The sequence below is a fragment of the Gobio gobio genome, assembly GCF_949357685.1.
Source record: "Gobio gobio genome assembly, chromosome: 14".
In the NCBI taxonomy this organism is placed as follows: Eukaryota; Metazoa; Chordata; class Actinopteri; order Cypriniformes; family Gobionidae; genus Gobio; species Gobio gobio.
The window spans coordinates 45,834,440-45,855,969 of NC_137107.1; the positions used below are offsets into that span (position 1 = coordinate 45,834,440).

A 21,530-nucleotide genomic window follows, 5' to 3' on the forward strand; every position below is an offset into this window, starting at 1 on the left:
GTGAAGTGGTCTCTTCATGTTCTCCAGAGCTGTATATACTGTATATTTCAGATGAACATTAACAGCAAAACATCTGTTTGACATCTGACTGATGTCAGCGCTCTGGTACCTGTGTTATAGAAGAACGCATCTATGATGGTGCAGTTTCTGAAGAAGGAACCAACGGAGCTGACGTCCTCAAAGTAACAGCTCTGGAAGGTGGAGTCGATGAACGTCACCGCCTTAAACTTCATGCCAATAAACCTGGAATAAAAGACACACTTACTCACACACACACCAAACCTTAACACAGAGGAAGTCTCCTGCTTCTCAGATGGTTCTCCATCCAGTTGTTTCTATAATCTATTGAGTTCTGTCTTCATGATTCATATGCCTGTGTGTGTGTGTGTGTGTGCAGGACACAAAAGATCCTGCCGTCTGATCTCATCACAGGAGCTGGACGCTACAACAACACGATAAAAGCTTCCTCTGCTCCAGGAGAGAAGGATGGAGGGAACGAGGAGGAGTGGACGGCCATAATAAACACAGAGAAAGACAAAGAGCAAAGCAGACAGAACGCAGAGGAAAGGAGGAGAGGAGAGATAAGGGCGTTTTAATTTCCTGGCCCTGTGTCTGGATGAGACATTACCTCAACACTGGGACATTATTTATGAGGGAGCGACCAGATCGCAGAGAACAATACACACACACACACACACACACACACACACACACACACACACACACACACACACACACACACACACACACACACACACACACACACACACACACACACACACACACACACACACACACACACACACACACACACACACACACACACACACACACACACACACACACACACACACACACACACACACACACACACACACACACACACACACACACACACACACACACACACACTCACAATCTGCTGTATTTCTGCAAGCACACGTTTAGTTGGAAGATTTCATTCCACAGAGGAGCTGAAGTATAAGATGACTGCTCTCCAGATGTCTTTTGTGCAGGGACACGATTCTTCCTGCCCTTTTGAAATAGTTTGAGTTCTAACATTCACAACACAAGACTTCCCACTACCAGCTTCATTTACTAAAACTGCAAAAACTTCAGGTTTTTGACATCATGAGCTCATTAACATATGACCGCCCACAATCACATATCAACACCTGCAACCAATCCCATTCCAGCACAATCCTGGGCTGCGTCCGAAACCATCAGAGGACACATTTCAAGGCAGGAAGGCATCAAGCCACGTCTGAATCTAATGTTAGCTTCACTTCCTGTCTCCTGAGAGAAGGCAGCTTATTTGTATCCTTCGCTGCCTTTGATATCCCACAGGATATCCCATCCTGTGCGTTCCATTCCAGTTGAGCTGGAGAAAAAAGATGGCGTCCGAAAGTTGCGTTTGCTGGTCAGTTTGTGTGTAAATGCAACATTTTCCACTTCTGATGTCATTTCTAGCGAGAAATTACTAATGCAGTAATGAAATATGTGTTTAGTTCTCACCAAAGCTCTCTCTATTTTACTGTAGATCATTAAACGGTTACCCTGCCTAAGAAGTCCGTCCGAAATCAGGTTTGTGAGGTGCCTTCATGCACAAACGCTGCCTTACAAGACATCGTCTGGTAAGGCCTAGGTTTTTGGACGCAGCCCTGATGAAAAGTGCACAATCCGATGGAAAACCACTGGCAAACAATGCCAAATAACGGTCCTACAATTCCCACAATTCCTTGCAGCCAGAGCATTTGCATCTCCTCTCTTGGATTTTCTGAATAAGGCAGTCCCTCCAGAAAAACGTGATTATGCGATCGCATGATTTAATGCATAAACAGCCAAAGTCTGCATATTTACGCGGGGGCCGCATTTTTTCAAATACGCCGCACTTTCGCCGCGCGTGCAAAATATGCGGGGCTAGCATGATTTCATAATCCCCGCATTGTCGTTGCAGAAAAGTAATATATATTAGCAGAAAGTTGAAAAATGTTCATTTACTTCACACAAGAGCCGCCATTTCCCCCTGTTGCCATGGGAACGTTTTGAAGTGACATAATTACCCGATGCGAACGTCATCGGAAAGCTGCAAACCCCGTGGTGAAACCATAGATATCGGTGAAATCATGATGAAGCACGCAAATTCCCATTTGCCAACAAAAATAATAGCAAAAGACAGCGCAAAGCAGTTTCCCGGTGTGTTGACCGATTTCAAAACACAGCATCAAGAAGCTTCAAAGAGTTATGAATCAGTGAGTCGATTCAGCGGTTTGGATCACCAAAGTCACGTATTTCAGCAGTTTGACACGCGATCCGAATCATGAATCGACTCACTGATTCATAACTCTTCGAAGCTTCATGATGGCGTGTTTTGAAATCGATCATCATTATATAAGTCGTTATTTAGGGTTTTTTTGCGCACAAAAACTATTCTCGTCGCTTCATAAAGTTATTGTAGACCCACTGTAGTGAGATGGACTTTGTAATGACGTCTTTAGCGCCTTTTATGGGTCTTGAGAGTGTAAAGTGCATTGTGCCAATGGAGGCCTTTCAGAGCCATCAGATTTACACTAAAATATCTTAATTTCTGTTCCGAAGATGAACGGAGGTCTTACAAGTGTGCAACGACATGAGGGTGAGGAATTAATGACAGAATTTTCATTTTTGGGTGAACTAACCCTTTAAGAGATTGCACTTTGTGCATTGGAAGCACTCAATTGTCTGTTTTGTATAGCTACCTCTGTAAAACAGGAAGTTATTGATTCATTTTTTCAGAAGTTTTAGCATATTCCTTTTGTAAAGCTACAGAACTTGTTTGACTCAATGTTTTGTAAATTTGAGCCATGTGTTTATTAAGGTCTTCAATAGAACAAGATGAGAACTTAAATATTCCAGCACTTTCTGTGATGTAGTGCTTTTTTTATCTTTTTCATCAAACCGCAGTTTTTGCAAATTCCCGCAATCGCATTAAATTGCAAAAATATCCCGCATTTTCCATCGCATTTTTTAAGAAAACGTGCCGCATAATCAAGGATTTTTGCCCGCAACAATCACAAAAAAAGCCGCATTTTTCTAGAAGGACTGATAAGGTGTTTACATGCTACTAATTTTCCCATTAAAACAGGCATATCCCAGTGGTGGGAATCAGAATTTTGTCTGGATTGCAGCGTTTCATGACTCAATACTGCCAAAAATGGGCAGAAAATTGACAAATTCTGATTAATATTGGAACATTGATGTGCATGTAATATGTATCTAAAACTAAAACCATAAAAATATATTTGTTACATGGAACAAAAATAAAAATGAACTGAAATAAAAAAAATATATATTTTTTTTTATTTGAGGTAATTGCCAAAGGTCACATTTCTCACTTCCATTTAATAATTTAAATTACATTCATAATCAATTATATTAAATTAAATTATATTGAATTACATCACATTAAAATACATTTAATAATTAAATTTAATTAAATAGACATACTTGTATAAAATGTATAAAAATGATAAAAACAAATTTCAATATAAAACTATAGCTTTTAACATTGTTAGAGTTTGGCATTAAACAAATTTTTTTTCCAACTTTCACTGTAATGTTTTAATTCACACATTTATTATTATTATTATTAAAAAAGGCTCATATTATCAAAAACAGCTGAATTACTTCCACAAGGAAGCTGAAAAATGGTCATAAAAACACTAAATTATGGCAAATTTTTGTGCAAAAAAAACCTTGATGGAGATTAAATGCAATACATTATGGCCTGGTTTAGATTAAGTCAGGATTAGGCCTTGGTTCAATTAGGACATTTCAGTAGCTTTTATAAATGTGCCTTAAAAAAAACATTACTGGTGTGCATCTTGAGACAAAACAACAGCACTGGCATATTTGAATATATTTCAGTTAAAACAGCTCAAACATGCATTTTAGTCTGGGACTAGCCTTGTTTGTGAAACTGGGCCTGAATGCAACACAAGTGCATCATATGTGCCTTTGAATGAGAGCGCAGACGCACCGTCACACACACACACACACACACACACACACACACACACACACACACACTCACCTGTCGTTGATAAACACTCCGTTTTTATGGATCTGGTTCTCCAGGGTGAAATTAAAGGTGAAGTCTTCGGTCCTCTCGTTGTTGTGGATCTTCACGCGGGACGCGTACTCAGCCGCCTGCAGGTGCTTTATGACGTCAGGGAACCAGACAGACAGGCCGTAGTACCTGTGCACAGGAAGTGATGTCATCAGCGGCGCATGAGATCAGAGCCGTGCCGTTTGAGGGACTAACAGGGACTGAAGCTCAGTGATGTGTTGTCTACTGTGTGTGTGTGTGTGTGTGTGTGTGTGTGTGTGTGTGTGTGTGTGTGTGACACAGGTGGTGACACCGGCGCTTAGTTAATTAATTTCTGCTCCTCAGCGGTGGGCTTCAGTCTGACAGCGAGCAGCGATAGAGGCATCTGTTCACTCTTTAATTAGTGTGTGTGTGCGTGTGTGTGTGTGTGTGAATCCTCCTTTATTTTGGACTGAAGTCTGTGAGCTTGAGTTTGTCTGTGACATGACATGACTTTATTATAGATGAGAAGAGGGTGAAAATCACACAAGAAAAGAGTGACAGAATTAAACAGAATAGAAATAAAGCAATAAGTCAAAGTTGTGTTATCGTTAACTAAAATTATTAAAAATTGTTTTCATGAATTGATATAAAACCTGGAATAAAATAAAATATAACATGTTACACATTTTTTAAGTTGCCTTTGCATCTTTTGATCTGAAATAATTGAGAAGTCCTAAAATTACTAAAACTAAAATAAATATATATTAAAGCTGAAAAATTAAATGATAAAATGACAAAACCACATAACAAAAATGGCTAAAAATGTAATTCAAATTAAAAATATCAAAATAAAAGCTAATTTAAAATATTAATACATACTAATAATAATTATTAGCATAATAAATACTACTACTAACTAGAATTACTAAGAATTATTATTATTATTAATTAGTACTAATACTACTGAATGAAACTATATTGTCATGATTCCAGCCTGTGTTTCCCTGTCTTGTGAGGACTCTTTTGTTATTTCCTGTCTTGTCATTGGTTGTAGTTCTTTGTAGTTTTTCATGTTGATTAGTTCTCCCAGGTGTTTCCCATTTAGCCCCTCCCTCTTGTTATCTTGTTAACCTTGTTTCCCTGTGTGTATTTATCCCCTGTTCAGCGTCCGTCGATGTTTCACTGTAGATGCTCTTGTTCCTGGTTTCCTGGTGTGCTTTACCCACGTTTTTTAATAAACCAAATCGGCATGCGGATCCGCCTCATCCTGCTTTTGTTCTACCCGGCATTACATATATAAATTTACAAATAATACTAAAAATCATTGGCTAGGGCATTTGTTATAAATCAGTATGAGCACACTAAATATACTTAGTATACACTAACAGTTATATGTGTATATGAAATATATATCATTAATCTAACTTTGCATTATTTTACAACTTGGACTATTAATATAGATTTACATACTAGAAGATGACTCATCCAATCAGTTTTTAGAGCTGGGACTACATTATAGAATAGATTAGTATATAATGTCCAAGACTAGCCAGGCCAGAGGAGTTTATAGTGCGAGTAAATTGGATTGTCACATACATAAGTGTGTGGATATAAGCCCTCCTACGGAGCTCTGTCTCTGAGCCCATCCACCCAGGCTTAAGCTTCAATAAACACAGTAATTAAACTGTGACTAGTCCCCCTCATGCAGCTCCACCCCTGGGCCTAGTCAGTGCAAGCCAGCTACTTAACACATGGTGATTATAGGGACTACACTTCATTACAGTGCCAGAGAGGAGCCTGAGACACAGAAAGAGAATAGAGTAGAGTAGAATAGAATAGAATCGGATGATATTGTACTCTAAAAGCCATGCAAACACTGTGTGATCACTATAATCACGGCTCCGCTGGGTGATAATGTGTGTAAGTATAGGGGTCGTGAATCAGGGGCCAATCAAACAGTGGACATTAGAGCCAAACTCTCTCACCCAAACGACAGCGAGAACCAAACCACGGCCAACTTCACAGTGTTGTCCTTGACGGGGTAATCCCAGCACTTCATGAACGTCAGCCAGATCTGCACACACACACACACACACAGTCAAGTAATGCATAAAGTGCGAATAAAACACCTGTGATTTAATATGATTTTGTTTCATCACACCGTTGAGAAATGCAAAGGCAAAGATGAATCAGCAGAACATTTGGTGCGTCTCAGTCCCAGCTGGACTTTAGCATGACTTAATCTTTTTAAATACAAGGTGTTTATGCAAATGGGTTCATGTTTCACAGAGTGTTTTCTGCGCTTGTCTGCTCTCAATGTCACTGTTATTTTTCTGTGGTATATATATATATATATATATATATATATATATATATATATATATATATATATATATATATATATATATATATATATATATATATATATATATATATATATATATATATATATATATATATATATTAGTGTTGTAGTACTCAAGACCATCTGATCAGTTTTTTACCATAAATGTAAAGATTTTTTTACAGTGATGAACTATATATCGAAATTGTAATGTAATATAGTTCACATTTTACGATGATATAACCAATTTTTTTTAATGCTTACATGTGACACTGAAGACTGGAGTAATGATCACAGGAATAAATTACATTTTATAATATATGTCACAGTAAACGGACAGATAATTCAGCATACAAGAGATTGGAAGCTTGCCTGCATGATCTCAAATTGTGGCTTACAAATAATTTCATGCTACTTAATGACGATAAAACCCAAATCATTCAATTTGGGCCAAAAGAGCACCCAGACGAAGACTCAATTGACTTCGGCACTCTAACTCCTTCTATTACTTCTAATGTTAAAGATGTAGGATTTCACCTAGATAATGGTCTTAAACTAGACAAACAAATTAACACCATAGTTTAGGGTGACCATATTTTGATTACCGAAAACCGGGACACTCGGCCCGGCAATGAGATACTCAAATGATACTCGAAGTTTACTCAAAGATTCCTTATTAATTTCAATCAATTTAAAGTATGCCCCCTCTGTATGGATAGAAAATTGTTATATTAAGGCCAGGACAGGACTTGAAAACAGGACGTTTGGTCACCCTACCATAGTTAGTACCAGTTTTTATCATATTCGTCGATTAGCCAAAGTCAAACCTTTCTTACAGGAACACTCCACTTTTTTTTGAAAATAGGCTCATTTTCCAACTCCCCTAGAGTTACACAGTTGAGTTTTACCATTTTCGAATCCATTCAGCCGATCTCCGGGTCTGGTGGTAGCAATTTTAGCATAGCTTAGCATAGACCATTGAATCTGATTAGACCGTTAGCATCTCGCTCAAAAATGACCCAAGAGTTTTGATCAGGCAGTTTCAGCGGCGCAATGATATTACGCAGCGCCTGAAAATAGTCCCCAGCGCTCCCTGTGCAAGCAGGTTGTCACGTTGTTTATGTTTACGGAATCTAGCCTATTTTCAGGCGCTGCGTAATATTATTGCGCCGCTGCACTTATGGTATGGCAGCAAAGTTCCTTGATTATTATCATAGGCTGTAAAAAAATATGGACGTAGTGTCTGTGACGTCACCCATAGGATTCTCAGTTTCGCAGTTTTGAAGCATAAAATAGGGTCGAGCTGGCCGTTGCCATCTTGGCAGCGCGTCATCGCGCTTCACACCCGGATAACAGAAAATGGGCAAAGAGGCGGGACGTGGGCGGAGCTGAGGTGACGCGATGACTAACAGACAGCAGACAAACGGCAGTCCACCTGTCACTCAAAGTGGCCACTTTAAGGCTTTATATAATGTAAACGAATGAGTTATAAAAATTCACCCCCCTCACAGTCGTCATGAAGGGCAAAATTAGCCGTAGAGAACCGTAGAGTGTTCTTCTGCTGTAAAGTTGGGCATTTTAACATGGGGCTCAATGAGATTCTGCTCCTTCTGGAGCCTGTCTTTTTAAGTTTAAGTTTAAGTCACTTCCGTATTGGCTTCAAGAGAAACTGCGGGAAGTTGCCGCTTGATCATTACGCAGGAATGAGAGTATAGTTCCTAGCCATATCGTTCTAGAAAATCACAACTTTTCATTTCCCTTCGGTCTTAGTACACAATGTAACTACAGAAGAGTCAAGTTTTAAATAGGAAAAATATCGAAACTCTAGATGCTAACGGTCTAATCAGATTCAATGATCTATGCTAAGCTATGCTAAAAGTGCTACCACCAGACCCGGAGATCGGCTGAATGGATTCGAAAACGGTAAAACTCTACTGTTTAACTCTAGGGGAGTTGGAAAATTAGCCTATTTTCAAAAAAAGTGCCTTTAAGCAGGAAAAGTTTTGAAACAGTAATTCATGCTTTCATATCAACCTGGCTTGATTACTGTAATTCTTTGTACTCTGGGTTACCTCTGTCTTCCATCTCTCGCCTTCAAATGGTCCAAAATGAGAAACAAGACCATATCACACCAATTTTACGTTCTTTGCACTGGCTGCCAGATTTTGTCATTCGTCTATAAAGCTCTCAATATTTTATCTCCCAAATATCTCTCCGACCTGATTATCACGGACAATCCTTCACGATCACTTATATCCCAAAATGGTCGTCTCTTGGTGGTACCACGATCTCGCCTGCACCCTTCGCAGTAGCGGCCCTAAGCTGTGGAACAACCTGCCACTACCCGTCAGAACTGCTTCTACATTGGCCCAATTTAAATCCATGTTAAAAACATATTTTTTCTCGTGCTTTTAATTGTTTGTAATCTTTATGTGTTCTTAGGCATGTATCTCCTCTATGTACAGCACTTTAGCTAACTCAGGTTGATTTTAAATGTGCTTTATAAATAAAATTTGAATTGAATATTTCTATTTTACTGCAGCCTCGGTGAGCAGAAGAGACTTCTTTCAAAAGCATTTAAAAACCTTCTCGACCCCAAACATTTGAACGCTAGTGTAAATTTCCTGAGAAACACAGTCGGCATTAGTCATTCTCAGTGAATCCTCTCACACATGGTGTGTGTGTGTGTGTGTTTATCTACAGGAGATTCGAGGGTTTGTTCACTCACTCCGTGCAGTTCGTTCTTGATCCGGAATAAGACTTTGGCTACAGGGTTTGCCGACTCCGACTGCATCTCCACCAGCTCATCCAGATGCTTGGGGATCTTTATACGGTTGACCTGCAGGTGGAGACAGAGAGACGGGACATTCCCGGTCAGGAGCGATTTGAGTGAGTGGGGTCAAGGGGTCAAGCTGGTTAGCGTTGGCCGGTCTCGTTAACCACTGCTGGTTGAGTGTGTGTGTGAGAGTGTGTGTGACTCACAGTGAAGACTTTCTCCGGCTCTCCGCGCGCACGCATGTTGGTGTCATGAATCTGCTTGAGAACCATCCACGCCTCGTCATGTTTTCCCATCTGTAGATGAGAGTACACAAATAAAAAACATCAAAGTCAAGCCACATTTATTTCTGTACTGCTTTTCACAGCACACACACTGTTTACAGAAAATCATGATGTTAATATTTATAATATCTTCATGCCTTATAGTTGCATTTAGCAGATTAGAGCTGGGTGATAATATAGTTACATTTTGCGGCAATATAAACAATCAAACAGTTGAGATATCTGCTATATCTCTTCACGTGAGTATACTGTGTGTATGAGGATAAAGTCAGACATACTTTATGTATAGAGCTGAGCGATACACCGTTTACATTTTGTAGGCAAGCATTAGTTTGCTATACTAGCAGGCAACATTTTGTACATCTTGTTTTTTATTCTTGGTCATATTTGAATAATAGTTCAGTGATGAAAACTATGAAATAACACAAATGTACGTCAGGGAATGATCAAAACATGACACAAATGAAAACTCTTATAATTGAGCTTCTTTTAACCCTCTGGTGCTCTTCGGTCATTTCTGACCAGAACATTTTCTGTTTTGAATTTTTAAAAATCACAGCTTCATCGGAATGATATGAAACTTGGTGACTTTTCTAGCATTAGTGTAAACACACACAAAAATTGGGGTCATGATTTGAACCTGTTAATTGGTTGTAAACAAAAAATTAACGACCGTAGGAAATTACTGGGAAATCGGCAAACACACAAAAATTCTCTGAATATTTGTGTGTACAATCTACAAATCGGCCACAATGCTGAAACAAAGTACACAGCAGTAAAGGGGTGACACTCTAAAACATCAAGAGTGTGATATTGACACATCCACTCACACACACACACACACACACACACACACACACACACACACACACACACACACACACACACACACACGAAAAACTGAACCTATTAATCACATTTGGAATTTTTTTAAATCACAGTTTCATCAGAATGATATGAAACTTGGTGACTTTTCTAGCATTAGGTATGTAAACACACAAAAAAATTGAGGGCATGATTCGAGCATGCTAAGTGGTCGTAAAAAAAAATACTCCCACCTGTGCTCCCAGCGTGACCTTTTCAACATAATTGCGTTTTACGTGACGTCACGAGTGCGCAACACAGAACAGGGCAAGGCGAGCATTTGTGCTTATAAAACTTAAACTTTATTTATTTTTTAAAAAAAATGACCGATCGTTTCGCTAGATAAGACCCTTATTGATCGCCTGGTACCGTTTGATGTGGTTTAAAGCCCTTTGGAAGCTGTACTGAACCTCTCATTTGGACCTTGAACCGTTTGGGGTCTATTGACTTCCATTATATGGAGAAATATCCTGAAATCTTTTCATCAAAAATCTTCATTTCTTTTCGACTGAAGACAGAAAGACATGGATATCTTGGATGACAAGGGGGTGAGTAAATTATAAGCAAAAGTTTATTTGAAAGTGAACTAATCCTTTAAATGTGATCTAACAAAGGTAAAGAGAAAATATTAACCATATGCTGTTTATATTGCTTGTAATTGGGATGAAGTAAACATCTGTTGAGTATTTTAACATAAAATATTTGATTGTGTTGAATTAAAAACCCAAAAATGCAGCGGGTCCACCAGACCCACGAACACTGGCTGAATAACAAAAATATGAACACCACACAAGGGTTAAAAAAACTATAATTGTTATATCTTGTTTGGACTTTTATGTTTAGTTTGTATTTAGTTTCCTGTTTCCTTTGTAGTCCGTTTGTAGTTCTTTTGGTTTGTCTGATTGTTTGCACCTGTGTCTTGTTAAATGTGGCGTTCACACCGGACGCGATTCGCGCGAATAATTCGCGCTAATCGCGCGAAGGTGGACGCGTGTACATTTTGAGTTTACTCGCGCGAATCGCGCGTGAAATTCGCGCGAATCGCGTGTGACATTCACTGCACAACAGATGCGAATTCGCGTCATGGGCGGGGCTTCCGCCAGCAGCTCGTCTCGTTGAGAAATGGCTGACATGGGCTGTGTTTACATGTCTTTTTTTTTGTTCATATCTACTGTTAATGTGTGACAAAACGTAGTTTTAAGACTTTTTCAGTCGATAATGTAGTTGTTTAAAGCTCAAATCTGTGGTTTATTTACATAAACAGTGCCTATTTGAACATTTTATCTGCCGTTGTCGGAGCTGTGAGCTCCAGTGGACAGCGCGCTCAGCGCACGTGAAAGCCGGCGAGGGCAACCTTTCCTCGGCCAGTTCTTCTGCCGTCTCCCGCTGGCTCTGATGTCTCTGTGGTGTGTCTCGAGCTATAATTCGTCTTGTAACGGCCGATCTTTGGTCTCATGGATCTATAATTTGTTCCCTGGCAAATCGTTTAGGCTGAGGGCAAAGATAAGTTTCATTACTTTATATTTTTAGGCTATAACTGTACGTTGCAGTTGTAACGTTAGCCTACTAGCACTGACTTTGAATGTTTGACTGCATTGTTGCTTTGTTTCATGTATAGCTTGTTATACATTACTGATACTTTTGTATTATTGATCATACATAAACTTGCATTTAACAAAAAGAGACTGGGTTGTGTTTCATGTAATTTAATGTTATCACAGTGATAATCATATTGTCTGAACCAGATATCAATATACAGATTTTCTCTTCATTGTTGTCACTACTAGAGCAAGCTCCTGATTGGTTAACGCGGCGCGAAATATCCGCCAAAGTTCAGATTTTTCAACTTGAGCGTTTCGCGCGATTCACGCGATTCGCGCGAATCGCGCGTTCAAAACGCTCAAGTCGCGTCCTTCTCGCCGCCTCAATCGCGCGAATCGCGCGAATCTCGCCGCCTCATTCGCGCGAATCGCGCCGCAGAATGCCATTTCGCGTCTCTGCATTGACTTAACATGTAAATCACTCGCGCGAATCGCGCGAATCGCGTCCGGTGTGAACGAGCACGTGCACGGGTTGAAGCGCTATTTTTAGCACGAGTGTAATGTTTGTTAATAGATTTAACGTAAAAAAACATCATTAATCTTGACAAACTATATATCATTCTAAAGGTCTAAACCTCAAGCATCGAGGACAGACCACTGTTTTTCAATGAAAAGCTTATAACGGCTGTATTTTTGCATGAATGTAAGCAATACACATCAAAACAATTGATAAGAAAAAAAGAGCACATACCGTAGTTTCCTAATTACGAGCCACACACGCATCCAGTGCTAAAAGTTTCCAGAATGAATGGAAAGGTGAGGGTCCACTGAATAACATCCCATAGAGCATTTTAATCCAACGAAACAATAACGGTGTAATATTGATGGTTAATCCTTTGTTTACATCGCATTTCCGCGGAGCGGAGTATCATACTAGACTGTTATGCAATAAAATAATGCACCAAAAACCGTCTCCCGGTAGCATAAAGTGGCATGGGTTTAAAGCTTAGAATGTTACGAACATATTACAACTAACCCCACTCAAAAACATGCAAAGATAGCGCGATATAGTCAAAAATATCCAACTATTGCACTCGTTTTATCTGATGTCATGACGTGCTCATCCAATGATAATGTCTGTTTATCTGGAGCCAATAAAAGCATTGAATCGTCATGACTGACAGAAAATGTAGCCAATGAACACACGATTCCAACGAGACCTCTCATGTGTGTATTTGTCACATGGGCGTGAATATTTATTCATTTGAATGTGGCGCGCTCTCCCACGAGAGGCTGAGACAAGTCTGTGTGACTGTGACACACACACACACACACACACACCCCTCCCCGTCAACTGACAGCTAAAGCTAACGGGCTAGTACACACGGTCTCTTTGTAGTAACTGTTTGCTAATCTTACTAACTGGACGGAATTTATTATCCAATGGATCGTCAAAAGAAGTTTGTATTGTGCTGAAGATGCTTTATTTGAGCTCACTCGAAGCAGCGATGTGGAAAACCAATGAGGAGAGTGAACACAGCGTTGACGGTGCTTGTTGACAGAGAAGTTGATCCAATAACATACCGGTGAGTTGCTATGTGTAGTTGTTTATGTATATTGAGAATGTGTGTGAGAATGTATTTATTTTATTGTTTCTGTGTGCTAGAAAAAATGCAATATACCAGTATGCATTATACATATGCTGATATTTTGCATTTTTCCTAGCACACATGGGGAAAAAGTATAAATAATTTTTCCCCATGTGTGTGTAAATAAAACATATATATATAACACATGTAATTGTTTATATATATATATATATATATATATATATATATATATATATTGAGACTGTATTTATTTTATGTTTTTCCTGTGTGCTAGAAAAATTACAATATACCAGTATAGATTATATATATACTGATATTTAGCATTTTTTCTAGCACACACAGAAAAAAAAATATATATATATATATAATATATAAAATGCATTTTTTTCCCCTATGCTACAAAAAACGAATTGACGAAAAAAGAAAAGTTCTGGACGGCCGACCATCTGTGTGATTGTTGAATGCTCACTGTATCACCGGCCATTATATTGATTGTAGGACTGTGTGAGAATGTATGGGCCGCCGTCAATATGAATGCTCACTGTATAGCCGGCCGTTAGATTGATGCTTGGGCTGTGTGAGAATGTATAGGTGTCCATCAATATGAATGCTGTCTAACCGACTGCCCATCAGTTTCATTGTTCATGGGATGGCCTGTAATTAGAGTGAATGATGACAGTGTGATTGTTGATTGAATGGGCAAACTATACAGAAATAGGACATGCAGTGCTAATTCTCTTTCCTTTCCTTGCCATTCTACAGGCATCAGGTTGAGTCTTCAGATGAGCTATGGCATCCAAGCACCAGCCAACCAGCAGAAAAGAGAAGAAAGCTTTCAGATTCTTCAAGATCTGCACTTGCTGTTGTAGACCTGAATCGGCCAGTAAAAGGCCAGTAAATGTTTTTTTTTTTTACATTTGCAAATTGTGTGTGTTTTTATAGCTATATATTTATATTATATTGTTATTTATATTACTAGTTATATTTATAGTTATTATACTTATATTACTTGTTGTATTTTCAGTTGCAAAGAAGTTTAGCTCTTTTTTATTAATATTTCATTTTTATTATATTTTTATAAGTTCTGTTGTACAAATAAATCACTAATACAAAGTCTTATGGTTCTGCCTATTATTTTATAGTTGAAAAAGCATTCAAGCATCATATATGATGGCTAAAACAGCTTGCAGTACACTTCATAACATTAGGTTATCAAGTCTCCTGTAGGTTTCTTGGCACCTGGACATATTCTTAGAAAAAAGCATGCAGGAACCCCATTTTTCATGATATCTTCGTCAAATTTTAAATATAAACTGATGAGACTTTTGCCTTTCAATTCATTAACTAACTGGATTCCTCCAGGCTTATTTTCATATATTTTTACATCAAATAATAAAGTGTTCATTGTAGCACAAATCATCTTCAAGACACTTCAACTTCTATAACTGTTTGTCTTTCTAAGTTTTTTTCTACTTTAATGTTTGGGTAATAAACTGTAAAGTGTCTTCTTTTTAAAGATGTCTAAATTGTGCATGTAGTGCAAATTGTTTAGCAACTGCAATTGTTTTAGTTGGGAGATGTCATTTCTGGGGATGTGCCTCAAGCAGGCGGAGGGAGAAATGGAACAGACATAGTCTTGGAAAAAAGCTTGCAGGAACCACATTTTTCATTATATCTTCCTCAAACTTGAAATATAAACTGATAAGTCGTGTGGCTTTCAATCCATAACTGAACTGGATTCCTCCAGGTCTATTTTCATATATTTTTACATGAAATAATACAACATTCTGTGTAGTGCAAATAATTTTTGAGGCATTTCAACTATTATAATTTTTTATCTGTTTGAGAATTATCAACTCTGATTGCTTTTTAGTAGAGTCCCAAGTGTCTTCTTTCCAAAGATACCTTAATTGTGCCTGTAGCACACTGTTCTCAGGAGCTATAATTGTTTTAATTCAGGTAGGTCGTTTTCAGCTGTGAGCCCCAAAGTGGGGTTGCAGTTTAACAGGTTAATCTAGTTATACCAGTTCATATAAGCCTCACACTGCGTCCCAATTCGCATACTATCCGTACTAAATAGTATTCGAAAAAAGAATTAGTACGTCCCAAATCGTAGTGTGTTGAAAAGAGTATTCCAAAGATCCCCGGATGGTCTACTATTTCCGGTCGATGCGCAATCTAACGGCTGATATTGCCCACAACCCATTGCGAGATAGACGAGGATTTGATTAGAACTACAAACGCGGATAAAAAGTGTTATAAAAAACTACAAACATGATGGTTACACGAGTCTAACAATTAAGTAGAAAGGATTAATTAAAGGGGTTTGAGTGAGCAATTATCAGTATTTAACCAGACGAAAAGATATTTATTCAATGTTAGCCACATTATATTTCACCAGCAGCACTGTGAACTACTTCTGTAATGATACGTTTGGCCATTAACTTTGCAAACACACGAGAGGAGTCTCTGCATTAAAGACCCACGAATGGCAGATCAACGTGCTACTACATTTCTTTCCCATAATGTAGGAAATTAAATTTAATGTGGAGGATTTGAACTGTGACGATGATTGACAGGGCAGTTTAAACAGTGACGGGACGCACGTAACTAAGCAGAGTCCGTTAAAGATAGTAGTATGTCCAAAAGCTTGCATGCTCTACTCCTACACACTCAAAAGTATGTACTTTTTCTTCGCAAAAAGAGTACATACTTTTAGGACGTAGTATGAGTAGGCGAATTGGGACGCAGCATCAGTGTTAGTTGGTCAGTTGGACTTCTTCCCTTTGTTTTCCTGTTTTTTTTATTTATTTATTAAAATCTCCGCACTAAAGGCCCTTTCACACTGGACGCGATTTTGACGCGCAATGGTTTTATTTTTTGATCAGCTGTTTGTGTAATGAGTGCTTCCACACCGAACGTGAATGTGCTGCGGCAAAAAAACTATGTTTATTTTTTTAAAGTCTTGCAGCGACAGAAAAGGCTTAAACCAATCACATACAAGGAAACAAAGGTGACGAAATGTCCAGTTGATGTCATTAGCCATTCAATCAACATTAACCTCTGCCAGGTCTCGCATTTCTCATGAGATTACAGCTGTACAGATGCAGCTGTGTTTGCCCACTGTAGGCTATAGACAACCATAACATGACCTTTTGAGTTAAAACTTGTTGATTTTTTTTTTAACCTAATTGTGTCCGCGACTATGGAAAATAAATGTGTTTCCGTCAGTACGACTGTGGCACTTAAATGTTTACATCGTGACTCAACTGGAAACTCCGGATCGATTGGTTCCTGAAGTGTGTGTTTGTCTCGTCAAATGCGGTGCTACTGTCTCTGGAGGAGCTCCTCAAATTGTCCCATGAACATTTGAAAGTAAGTGCAGAACCGGCCATGATAAAGTTTTAGCTCCTGTACAAGATTAGCATACTCCCCATTCAGACTCTCTGTTCTTTAAGACTGGGTGTGAAAGGCCCTGTTTACACCTGGTATTAAGATGTGTTTTGGTCGATCGGATCACAAGTAGACGAGGGAGACATTCCCGTTTACATCCACCCATGTTTTGATCCGTCTCTTTTGTCCACTTTCAACCACATCTGTCCTGATTTCTTCGAGTCTATGGGCAGGTAAATGTATGTTTTTTTCAGATCTTTGGATGAAATAAGCTCACCCAACTTACATATGAACACGATCGGAGACGACGGGAAAACACACGGAGAGCATCAGCTTTCATTTCTGCTCTGACACATTGTGCTTGGTACGTTTTTCGTCTTCAAACCAAACTTGGGTCTCCAGTCAACAAAGAAATCCCGCCTAGCTAGCGCGCTTCCCATAATGATTACGCATTAGGTCAGTGGTGGAGAGTATTGGGTCTTTTGTGGCTGTTCGAATGCATTCGACCACATGAGCGTCTACACTATGAAAGCAATCCAGTCAAATGCGTTTTCGACTAGGTCTGGAAGTGATACTTTTGCGTCATTTTTAAAAAGCTTGATGTTAGTCGCTATTCACTAGCATTATCTGGGTAAGCACGAGCGGGACATTTTAAAAAAGTTCTCCTTTTGTGGTCCATAAAAGAATGAAGGGCATTAGATCAACACCAGGGTGAGTAAAGGATGACTTCATTTTCATTTTAGGCTGAACTATCCTTTTAAATTACACTAAAAGAACACAGTTTGGCACACATGTGAACATGCACACTTCCTTTACCTCCAGGTAGAAGCGTGGACTCTCCGGCATGAACGTGAGCGCAACCACCGCAGAGACGCAGGGCAGCGCGCACACGACCACAAACACACGCCAACTGTGGAACTGATACGCTGAACCCATACTGAAGCTCCAGCCTGCACACACACACACACAGAGAGAGAGAGAGCATTAAACAACCACGTACATTTATTCATTTCATTTTGCCCAAAAACACTTACACATGAGACAAAATACACATTTTCAGAAGAAATGTTTGTTCTGTGTTGCACATGATATTCAACTTTAACCAGTTATGAAATGTATTGAATATAATGGTGCTGCCATTTCCTAAAATAGTACCTTGTTAAAAAAAACATGGTATTACTATGGTAATATCCCCCAAAAAATGGTATTAAAAAAAATGTTGGCGTTAAAAAATGTCACGTACACACAGTACATTAATAGTACAATATTAATCATGTATTTGAAATAGAATATTATTGATTTACAATAATAACCCTGCACATTACCGTGGTGTTTTTTGGTTTTGTTGGTGTCACATGCTAATGCGGTTCAGCACAACACAAAAAACGCAAGTGATTTCCACAAAAGCCTTTGAAAAGCCTCCGCAACTAAATTTCACAGTGAATAAGTTTGTTTTGGTGTGTGTGTGTGAAGAGGAGTCGATTAAGAATGCCTGCAGGAGTAATACTGCTGAAAAAAAAAACACACTCTCACTGAAAAATAATCATTAAAGTCGGTATCATTTTCCACATGGCTGCTGCTCTCTGACGCTGCGGAGAATGTCTAGAGGCGGAGCGGCACCATATGCTGTGTGTGTGTGTGTGTGTGTGATTCAGAAACTGAGAAACAGTGAGCGATGGAGCTGAGCGAGATGCTTACAGGACAGCTGCGGGGGAACGGAGAGTAACAAACGAAGATGCCTTGGAGGACAGAAAGGCCTTAGACCAGAAAAAGATGCTTAAAGGACGATTCTGTCATCATTTACAGACACAAATGGAGTTCAGCAGAATCATGTTCACGCCGCTCTTTTCAATACCCTGACGGTGGATGAGGACCGGGGCCGATGAGCTCCACGTTCATATAATTGTGTACCATATCACAAATCTTCTGAAATTGATTCTCATGTCAAAAGCTGACTAGGGCCGTTTAATGATTAATCGTGACTAATCGCATCGGAAATAAAGGTTTGTGTTTACATAATATATCTGTGTGTGCTGTGTATAATTATTATGTATATATACTGTATATAAATACACACACACACATGCATGTGTATATATAAGAAGAAAAAAAAAGATACAAATAAGTTTTACATTTCATTCAAAGTTTGCTTTGCACGGTATGCTGAAGAGCAAATGAGATGCATGATGACAGAATTTTCACTTTTGGGTGAACTTCCTTCAAATTCCCTTAAAACAAAATGTATATATATTTTTTAAATATTCAAAGTACAAACTTCAGGAGTTATCCTGCTGAAAGAGCCACAGCTATCAGGGAATAACGTTTCCATGAAAGGGTGAACATGGTCTCAACAATGCTTAGGTAGGTGGTACGTGTCAAAGTAACATCCACATGGATGGCAGGACCCAAGGTTTCCCAGCAGAACATTGCCCAAAGCATCACTGCCTCCGCCGGCTTGCCTTCTTCCCATAGTGCATCTGGTGCCATGTGTTCCCCAGGTAAGCGACACACACACACCCGGCCATCCACGTGATGTAAAAGAAAACGTGATTCATCAGACCAGGCCACCTTCTTCCATTGCTCCGTCGTCCAGTTCTGATGCTCACGTGCCACTGTTGGCTCTTTCGGCGGTGGACAGGGGTCAGCATGGGCACTCTGACTGATCCATACACAACAAACTGTGATGCACTGTGTATTCTGACACCTTTCTGTCAGAACCAGCATTAACTTTTTGAGCAATGTGAGCTCCAATAGCTCGTCTGTTTGATCGGACCTCACGGGCCAGTCTTCACTCCCCACGTGCATCAATGAGCCTCGGCCGCCCATGACCCTGTCGCCGGTTCTCCACCGTTCCTTCCTTGGAGCACTTCTGATAGAGACTGACCACTGCAGACCGGGAACACCCCACAAGAGCTGCAGTTTTGAGATGCTCTGACCCAGTCGTCTAGCCATCACAATCTGGCCCTTGTCAAACTCGCTCAAATCCTTACGCTTGCCCATTTTTCCTGCTTCTAACACATCAACTTTGAGGACAAAATGTTCACTTGCTCCCTAATATATCCCACCCACTAACAGGTGCTGTGATGAAGAGATAATCAGTGTTATTCACTTCACCTGTAAGTGGTCATAATGTTATGCCTGATCTTATTTATTTTTGTAGGTTTTGTTCTCCATTATGCTGGTCAAAATTACACTCTTTGCAGTTTAGCTGATGATGCAAAAACGCACTGTATGAGTGGTAATAAAACACACACACACATGCACACACAGACACAGACACACTGACACACACACACACACACACACACACACACACACACACACACACACACACACACACACACACACACACACACACACACACACACACACACACACACACACACACACACACACACACACACACACACACACACACACACACACACACAGAGTCTCTGAGCACTAATGTCTTCTAGCTTCTAATGCAATTACTCACTCTCGGCTGTAAGAGGCCGTAGGGGACACACAGAAACATCACCGCAGAGAGGAGAGTTAATATTACATCCTTAAACCTGCTCACTCACAACCTCTCTCTCTCTCCATCTGCATACTGTATCCGTCCTAAACAACACACCAGATCAGAAATACTGTGTCCTGAATGAAGGTACACAGGGAATAGTGAGCCAAATGTGCCCAGATGGTTTCAAGTACACGAACATCTCAGAGATTGCTCTTTCAGAGCTCAGGACACATATACATTATAGGGGGTAACACCTTACATGTAATGTGAGTTACAAAATCAGTTACTTTTTGTTACAAGATACTTTGTTTCCCATTTATTGACTGACAGCTCTCCTGTCCCCATGTTGAGAGAAATCAGGAGTAAAGTTCTGCTCCATCTCACACAGTCGAGAGCGCGAGCCTTTCAAAGTGTACTCCTTTGGCCGTGAGCGCAGAAAGACATTTTCTGTGCGTGCGCACTATCTAGTGGTTGTCAAAACACACATGCGCTGTTGTACATGCGCCGTCTGCGCGGTCACAAAAATAGGGCTGCACGCGGACCTGGATATCGCCCTGATGATGAAAATGACTTTGGGCTTAAGTGCAGAAGTGTTGTGTGCGCTGTGTGAACATGATGGTTCTAGACTAAATGTCAACAAGTATTTACTCACTTGCACAAAAAAAGATTCAGCATTCCTCAAAATGTATATAATCAATAAAATGCAGACTCAGAATATTACGCAATAATTACTGTTAAATTACACACATATACTTTATGTATTTAATCTCACTTTATTAACCTATGTCTTTGCTGCTGACCTTTGATGATCCAATTCAACCACACAAATAAGCAAAACATGACTTTAGATAAATACTCTCTGGAAAACTTTGAAAATATGTTGTTATTATAAAAATGTGTATTTGATTTTTTTTTAATTATGTATAACCTTGAGCATAATGGTCAAACATTTGTATAGGTGTCCAAGTTAATGCCTGTTAGATTTGAATTGAGTTTGAAATGTCAGGTGGTGCGACCAGCAAATTCACATTTAAAAGTATAATTTCCCACTGCAATTGCAAAATAAAGTAAGAAATATAACTGTAAACCGTTATATAATGTATACAAATAATTTTTTACAGTTAAAAACAAAACATAAAACTCAAAA

General features: G+C 39.3%; 1 protein-coding gene across 1 annotated transcript in view; it reads right to left on the bottom strand.

Moving 5' to 3' along the window:
* Window positions 1-21,530, bottom strand: part of LOC307136802 (synaptic vesicle glycoprotein 2C) — a gene marked incomplete at both ends in the record, with an annotated part of 67,101 nt that overhangs the window by 21,318 nt on the left and 24,253 nt on the right. The window contains 6 exons of the mRNA XM_079834082.1: window positions 110-243; window positions 4,073-4,237; window positions 6,055-6,143; window positions 9,142-9,252; window positions 9,396-9,485; window positions 17,698-17,831. Coding sequence (XP_079690208.1) covers window positions 110-243; window positions 4,073-4,237; window positions 6,055-6,143; window positions 9,142-9,252; window positions 9,396-9,485; window positions 17,698-17,831 — 723 coding nt within the window. The remainder of the gene's footprint in view (window positions 1-109; window positions 244-4,072; window positions 4,238-6,054; window positions 6,144-9,141; window positions 9,253-9,395; window positions 9,486-17,697; window positions 17,832-21,530) is intronic.